At 35.5% G+C, this 8,820-nt stretch overlaps 1 protein-coding gene across 3 annotated transcripts in view; it reads right to left on the bottom strand.

The window, feature by feature from the left end:
* Positions 1-240: 240 nt before the first annotated feature.
* Positions 241-8,820, bottom strand: part of LOC145665870 (uncharacterized) — a 77,732-nt gene continuing 69,152 nt past the window's right edge. For all 3 annotated transcript variants that reach the window (XM_081732982.1, XM_081732983.1, XM_081732984.1), the window contains one exon: positions 241-408. In XM_081732982.1, coding sequence (XP_081589108.1) covers positions 261-408 — 148 coding nt within the window. In that variant the 3' untranslated portion in view covers positions 241-260. The remainder of the gene's footprint in view (positions 409-8,820) is intronic.

The following is an 8,820-nucleotide window of genomic DNA, read 5'->3' as shown; positions in this document are numbered from 1 at the left end:
TTCTTCTATTACTATAATACACAATACATGCACCAGAAGGTTTGGACAGTCGCAAACTGCAACCAATCAGAAACGTGTATTTAGTTCTTATCACTAGGGTGGAGAGTGAAAAAAATATCTGCTGATGCAGAGTGGAAAATATTGTAATATGCTGATATTTAATAAGCATTACAGTAATCTCCTTCCACGTATTTTAAGTATGTAATTTTCTTCCCAGTATAACTAGGTAGTAATTTCAAAACCATTTTTATTAATTATCCTTACAAGGGTACTTTAACAGAACAGTCCACATGTTTTATACAAATAGTAACTACTTCTAATATCAATGTTGTTAAGTATCTTCGTCTTCGAATTCTCGTAAAACTTGGTAATAACTCCACACGACCAGGATTTGGTACAAGACAATTACTGTAACACGAAAAAGAATTAAATTAGATATGCATTATTGTTATATAATGGTAATTTAGTTTGAAGAGTCTACAATACTTCGGAGAAAAGTGGTACAAAAGGATTAATTCAAGGTATCCGTCAGAGACGAAACATTGCCAGCTTAATATAATAGATCGTCAAACCAAAGATCTTAGAAAATAGAGGATCTGCCCTTACAACAAAATCTTGAAGCCATACGTCACAGTTTCGCCACCCCTACTCTGCCACTCCGCCCCATAGAATCGCAATGTTTTGAGCCAACAACCATGGCGGAAACGAAAGTAGCCAATCAGACGATGGCAGAAACGAGATTAGCCAATCAGACGTGCCGATGCTCTGTTGTTGTTTGGCTTCATCGATTTAATAGGGTGAATATACATATGGGCATATCCTCTATTTATAACATCCTTGCGTCAAACAAACCGTTTTCGAAAAGAATTTCCAAATGAACCAGAGTTGCAAACTTCAGAGAACAAAATTATCGATTTTTGTCTTTAAAAATATCGTATATTCGTTATGCACGTAATAATTTTAAAAGCAAGTACAACACTACTAATAATAACAACAATAAGGTAGGTGTAGGTAAATACGCCATGTTAAGGGCGTTGGATTTTTATGGCCTTAATTTTCATCAAACTCAAAGAACAACGCATGTGCGTTACAGAGTAACCTCTTCCGCGTGTAGAAAAAAATGTGACAATGACACGATTCACTTCTATTTTGTAGCCAGGGTAAAAGAAAAAAGTGTTACAAATTGGCGTATTTACCAACATGTGCAGGTAATTATGTCAAGTCTAGGATATTACTAGAAACATGTAATAAATCTTGCAACTGCTTACATCGTCTTTATTAAAGGAATATTACTACACAACATAGCTGAAGCCAAAAATATAATAACCACAATGCAACATAAACATAAAAAAATAAAATGTAAAAACGATAATCTCCAAATTTCAAATGAAGTTTCAAATTGAAAAGTTTTAGTCCATAAGAAGATAAACAAACAGTGTCACTGCAATGCAACTTAAAAAAACTACATCGATATTACATGGAATATGTTGGACAAACTCTGAAAATTTCTTTGTCTTCTGCAGTCAGTCCTGCACAAGCCCTGCCGTATTTCGCTGCACTATGGTTGGTATTGATTTAGTAGCCATTGAATCACAAATACTGAAATTATACTTACAAAACAAAGTATTCCTAGACGAACACGAAATGAGGCGTATATTACTGTAAACAATCGGCAATGTTCTCAGTTAGCACGTTACTAATAACGGATTCTTACCTCTATTGAAATAATAACGTCCTCCACGGAACCTTCCCGAAGCAAACAATACTGCACGGCGTGGCGATCTCAGCGGTGTCTTCCGGATTATTAGTCAAATTGGATTTGTCCAAGACTATAGCACATATTGGAGGTGCAAGCTCCTTCGTGGCTAAGCGGTTAGCGTACGCGCCTTTGGCGTGGGAGTCCCGGGTTCGATTCCCGGAGGGAGCTCATGTGGTTCGGATTCCACGTTAATCAGTAGGTCCACGTCTCATATAGCCTCGCTGCTGAACGGGACGTTAAACTCAATCAATCAATCAATCAATCATATTGGAGGTGCATTCTAGCGGATTTCGTCGGAATCGTCCCAGGACTAAACACTTGGCGTATTTAGCTGCACTGGCGTATATACCTATAGTTACCTTATATAATAAATTTATTTAATAATCTTTAATTTCGAATTGCGGTTTCAAACAAGAGTCACTCTTCTCACTATTTTTTTATCCTTATTAACTCTGCCTTGAACAACAATATTTGCACCCTCTCATAAAGGCAATTGAATTTAAATAATGGTTACAGGGTTGCCATTTGCCAGTTCTCAAACCGTTATTTGTTTATTTTAGCGAAAACGACTGATAAAAATCTATTCAAAAACTGCAAACAAATGTGTGAGATCTAAAATTATCGGATATCACGATTAATTATCATATGATTGGCAAGCCTGAAATCAACAGATCAGCTGCTCCGCTCCGTTTTTTTTTTCATTTTTTTTTTTATATATATAGATTGGGGAAAATTTCTCAAATCCAGGGAAATTTGATACCAAGTAGGGAAAAGGTAAATGTTTCTGTCGCTGGTGGAAATTTTGCTAAAAATGACTGTAAAAGATACAGTCTTGTTTTTTTAAAAAAAAAGCTGGTCACCCACTTGTATTTTAAAATTCCTGTACTCTAATTTACAGCTAGAAATTAAATCAAACAAATATTAATTTCCTTTGGCCAATTAAAATATTTATTTAGAGTCAAAGTAAATATTAGAATTTGCTAAATACGGTCACCAAAAAGTGGTCTTCTAAAGTAAGGTTAGTTTCCACGGTATTTTGAACAGGACTGTACATTAATAAAGATATTGTAAAAGATAAGAATAAAAAGTTGACTTTTTTTATTCTCATCATCACCGTCTCCTTTAGCCTAACCGGCATAAATGTGTGACGTACAACTTAAAAGATTTCATTTCTTTTAAAAATATATATATAAGATTTTTATTTCCGATTGGTCCCATGTTGGAATGCAACCTGTCAGAATTAATACTATATATCCCCTTAATAATTGTACGTTATATGTACTTTACATTAAGCAAGACTAGATCGGTCGTTTTGATGTATGATTAGCACCGTACTAAGGGTTTGATTAACTCATGGTATCAGAAATGTATTCAGCATCTTTGATTAGCACATAGTAGTTGTCTAAATTAATCACATGTGACTAATTAATTTAGAGCTCAGGGTACCTTGGTTTAGCCATGGTTTAAACCACAATACGAGAACACAAAGGCAATTAATTACCTGCCTTTCTTCCTTTCTAACCGTTTACCTCATCGGGTGAATTAACTATGAAGCAGCTATTAAGCCAAGTCCTCTACAATAGCAGAACTGTTTCTTAAAGTGAACAGTGAGAGATGAGTAGAAAATTTTGCAGTTTACTGAAGAATAAATACAACTGCTCCATAAATTATGTTCGCTTATAATTACAAGATAAACCTTCTATTGTCACTAATATTAATTGACTTCTAATTATTCCTGCCATAAATACATCTCTCAGAAATGAATAAATTAATTATTATTCGAATTCTTAACTATTTATAACTTGCTGTGATACTAAACCACAAAAGAAGCATTTCGAATTTCGTGTTTCATATATTTTCTTCACTTTTACAGACTACATCCTATGCACGTATCTAGTTTTTAAAAGCTGACACATGTATTTTTCTCACCTGATGTATTGGGGTTGTGTTAATTAAGGGTTCATTCTGTATTCGGGCAGTCGTTCTTTCAGAAAAAAATGTTCTGGGCAGACACACTTATTATTCCGGGGGGGACACTACTAATACTATTCTAGTTATTATTATATTATAGATGTATTATTTTGGTCTCCTCCGGGGGGGTACTCTCAGACCTCCGGAGGGACAGTGCCCCCAAAAAAAATGTCTGGAAGAAACACTGTTCGGAGGCCCAATACTACGTAAAAAACAGAAGGCGTTGACCATCTATACAAACCGTGAAGGTAAATACAACTTCCTGTGAAACACCTAGCCTAACCTAAATTAACAAAAATTAACATAAACTAATCATAATTAAGTTATATTTAGCAAAAAAGTATCAATTTTTAGAAATAACCAGCCCCCCAAAAGCAGAATTTATCCATTAGTTAATAATACCCAAATGAAATTAATCGTTGAACTTTAAGCAGACTCTGAATTCTAAAATTTACACCCTCCTTAGTAGAATGCTAATACCACACTAACTAATCGCGTGACTAATGATTGATTAACGAATTCTCACTGAATATCGCCCAACAAGTCTTATTACTAATTAATCGTTCATTGTCGAAACGGAACTGAGCAACGACCATTCAATTTCAGGCTGACAACAGCTCTTCTTCAAACACTCCCTGAACAGTAATTGTCTTCTGTCTGTTTTGCATCCTGTTGAATGGCGTTTATTAATTATCTAGAACTTCATTTCCATTAGCTCTTTCAATTTCTACAGAAATTCACGATTAGAAATATACAAGTGCATCGTGTAATATCTACACAAAACCACAGACAAAAGCGCCAGAAGTGGTTAAACTCAATGACGGAAGATAGACGTTGCGCATAACGTACATGAATGAATATGGTATTTATAGAACTATAAAATATAGATAGCAATTAATAATATGCTTTTTTTAAATCCAACGAAGAGCAAACAAATCAAAGCTACAAGTACATTCTGTTAATTGATTGGTAATGAAGCAAATGTTCATTGGAAGATGTCAGGAGTGTTGCCAAAACGTTGATTTAAAAAAAAAATCGCTAAACAAGAGATGAAAGACTCCAACTTTGGGAGATAAAATTGCTAAAAGTCAATTGTGAAATCCTTTAACTATATGCACAGTTTTTTTTTTCTTTTTTTTTTTAAGTTTCTCATGTAATGTATTGGCTTATGACTTCAACAATGTCAAAGTCAACTACTACTACTATACTACACAGAGTATGCTCTAGTCACTTGATTTGGTTTGGTTTTGTGTTTAGCATCCCTTTCAGCAGCAAGGCTATATGGGACGTGGTTCTACAGTTTAACGTTGGATCAGAACCACATGAACTCCACCGGGAATCGAACTTGGTCTTCTATGTTGAGGGTCACGTACGCTAACTGCTTAGCTACGAGGGGGCTCTATGCTCTAGTCACGTCTTTGCCTACGGGTTGCAACCAATCCTAGAATTTGGGGTTTATTTCTCGCTGTTTTCTGTGTGTTTGTTCGTAATTTCAAACAGTAGCTTCAATTCAAGTTTTGATGAGGAGGAAAATGAAATGAAAGTTGTGAGTTTTACGTCCCACGTTTATGCCGGTTAGGCTAAAGGAGACGGTGATGATGAGATATGAATGAAATGGTGGAATGAAGAAAGTGGGAGGAAACGGGAGAACCCCGAGAAAACCAACGCACACGATGTTTTGAAGAGGAGGAGGCAGTCCACCAATGCTGGTAGAGTTTCATACTTACCGACTAATATGTATATACATTGAGTTGAGTTGAGTTGATTTTGAGTTTAACGTCCCGTTCAGCAGCAAGGCTATATGAGACGTGGACCTACTGATTAAAGTGGAATCCGAGTCACATGAGCTCCCGCCGGGAATCGAACAAAGGTCTCCCACTGATATGTACATTAACTATTATATACTACTATATATACACATTTATTTGTAGCGAGATAATTGTAGAAAGAAACATACTCATTTGTAATCGGAACAGCTAGTAGGACATATTGTTTGTATTGGAATGACCAGGGTTAAAGAGGGATGGACGTAAAAGAGAGTAGGTGTTTGTAAGACGAAAATAAGGAATTGCAGGGACAGTAGAACAATTTAGTTTCATGTAACGAAAACGCTTTTGCTTCAAAAATTACTTCATGGTTGGGAAAATGTGAAATTAGATGGTACATGGTCAGAAGAGTATGGAGATAAGAAAGGACTTCATAGTCACAGGATTGTAAAGGATGGCCAACAATTATGTATATGTTTGACCGTCTGTAGTATTTGTAATTCTGAAAAAAAATCGATATGGTAACACTGTGTAGCTCGAGAATGGGAATAATGGTCACTTAACTTAGAACCGTTAGACAAGATGGCGGAACGATTGTCTCTAGAACAGTGTTTTCGTTGTGTGCGTTTGTATTCTGCAACGCAGAGGTGAGGCGGAGGATGGCAGTCAAGTTTGGAGAAAATTGCCCCACCATGTTAACAATTGCAAGAATAGACAATAAATTTGACGATACTGGTAGTATTTTGCATGTAAAATGGAGCGGGTAGGCCCCGGAGTAGGCATATCGATGATAACAGAGTTCGTGTGTTGGAAACCGTTAACTCGTCCCCTCTCTCCAACTTTCCATGAATTGATCATGTTATGGAGTACAGAAATAAAAATTCTTCTAGGGTAATGTGTTTACGAGTATGTTCTATTTTATGTTCAAGTTATGTTGCTAGTTTCTTTACCACAGTCTTTGAAACAACATATACATAATTATTATAATTGTGTACTTCTGCCTGGGCAACATACGAATTGTGACATGTAGGCATTGTGTCGAAGGAAACGGACGTCTTTTGTTAGCATTTCACGCCTTTGAGTTTTGATGGAACGCCGTAATTTCTGCAGTAGTGAAGCATAGTATGTTTCTGTAATTGTAGTACTCTTCGAAAGTAATTTCATTATCAGTACCCCATGTTGGTCTGAAATAATAATAATAATAATAATAATAATAATAATAATAATAATAATAATAATAATAATAATAATAATAATAATAATAATAATAATAATAATAATAATGTCAACATGACCTAGCCCGCTAAGAGTTGGACATTGCGTTTCGTTGGAGTTAGTGAATAAGTATACTTGCTTTGCTTTGACTAAACCTTAGTCTCTTTTACGGACCCACGTTTCATCTTGAGTTATTGTATTAATATGTAAAAAAAAATCTTCCAGGTTTTCGAGGTATATAATGAAAATTTCCTGGAAGCCGGGAAACTCATCTTACTGACACCTTATGAATGTGCCAGTGCTTATGGATAACGTTCTCCAGCCTGCACACTTATTTTGACATCATCAGCTAGAAGATGAATGTCTAGCGATCCTCCATGATGGCGGGGCGTCTTGCTCTTGCCCAATATTACTTTCATCAATAGCGGATTGGGGTTGCCCTTACGAAAGTCCAACCACACTTGGCGCTGATGATATCAGTGATTCACAACTTCATATAATGTATTCTTCTCTTCATAAATTAATTTTATCTCATCAAACGTTTCCTGGCGTACAGCTTCTCAAGCGCAAAACTCGTTCACCGCTCAGGATTCAATTTTACCCGTTTTTATACTTTATTTTCGTTAAGAGCTTGTAACACAGAAATAACTAGGAGTTAAAAAAAATAAATCTTCCTCATAACCTACAAAGATATGTATCAATACACATGTAAAATTTTAATACTCTACATTAACTACAACTAGGTAAGACAGGCTTGCCAAGCACATGATAATTTTCGTGAGCTACGAAAATGTAAGCCTTAATGCTATAATCGATAATGTCCTAGCGATAATAGGTGAATATACGGACACCCTCACGTATTTTTTCTTTTAATGTGCAGATGTATATTAAATAATAATAAAATACACGGAACAGTTATTTCCGGTGAAAAATAAATCAATAACGATTTGAGAATGGGCAAATAGCAACCCTCCATCAATTCTTTAAGTTCAATTACATTTACAAGGGGATGGAAATATTGATGTTGTTCAGGGTAGTGTTAATAAGGATAAACAAAATAGTTAGGACAGTGACGCCGATTTGGAGTTCCAAAATGAAGATTACTAGGTACGTTTATTATATATTATTCCTACTATTAGTAGTATTATACTCGAGTATATAATTATTACATGCATAACGAATATACGATAGTTTTTTGTAATCTATATATATAAAAGAGAACGCACAAATCCTTTGTTCCCTCATCACGCTAATACGGCTGAACCAATTTCTTTTATTTTTGGGGGGTTATTAGGATTTGGACCCTAGATGGTTTTTATCATATCACTTTAATTTTTAATTACCAGTGTCTTGAGATAATTGACCATTCAAGTGTCCATAACGTACAAATCCTTTGTTAGTTCATCATAGGTAAAAATAAACGTATTTATATGCAACCCGCATGACCGTGTCACTCGGCGGGTTAACATAAATGACAGGCGATATAATGTTAACATTTAATGCAATCTACTATGGTTTTTATCATATCACTTGAAAGCGAAAACTTCCGGGATGACCGCAGCGAAGCGGGGCGGGTTAACATAAATGACAGGCGATATAATGTTAAGATTTACTGCAATCTTCTATGGTTTTTATCATATCACTTGAAAGCGAAAAAGTAAAAATTATCTAAGTAACAAAGTTTATTGCGTTCCGGGGTGACCGCAGCGAAGCGGGGTGAACGCTGCTAGTCTTATATATAAAAGAGAACGCACAAATCCTTTGTTCCCTCATCACGCTAATACGGCTGAACCAATTTCTTTTATTTTTGGGGGGTTATTAGGATTTGGACCCTAGATGGTTTTTATCATATCACTTTAATTTTTAATTACCAGTGTCTTGAGATAATTGACCATTCAAGTGTCCATAACGTACAAATCCTTTGTTAGTTCATCATAGGTAAAAATAAACGTATTTATATGCAACCCGCATGACCGTGTCACTCGGCGGGTTAACATAAATGACAGGCGATATAATGTTAACATTTAATGCAATCTACTATGGTTTTTATCATATCACTTGAAAGCGAAAACTTCCGGGATGACCGCAGCGAAGCGGGGCGGGTTAACA

Source organism: Thermobia domestica, chromosome 12, assembly GCF_964235325.1.
Source record: "Thermobia domestica chromosome 12, izTheDome1.hap1.1, whole genome shotgun sequence".
NCBI classification, from domain to species: domain Eukaryota; kingdom Metazoa; phylum Arthropoda; class Insecta; order Zygentoma; family Lepismatidae; genus Thermobia; species Thermobia domestica.
This window is presented reverse-complemented; position numbering and strand designations above follow the sequence as displayed.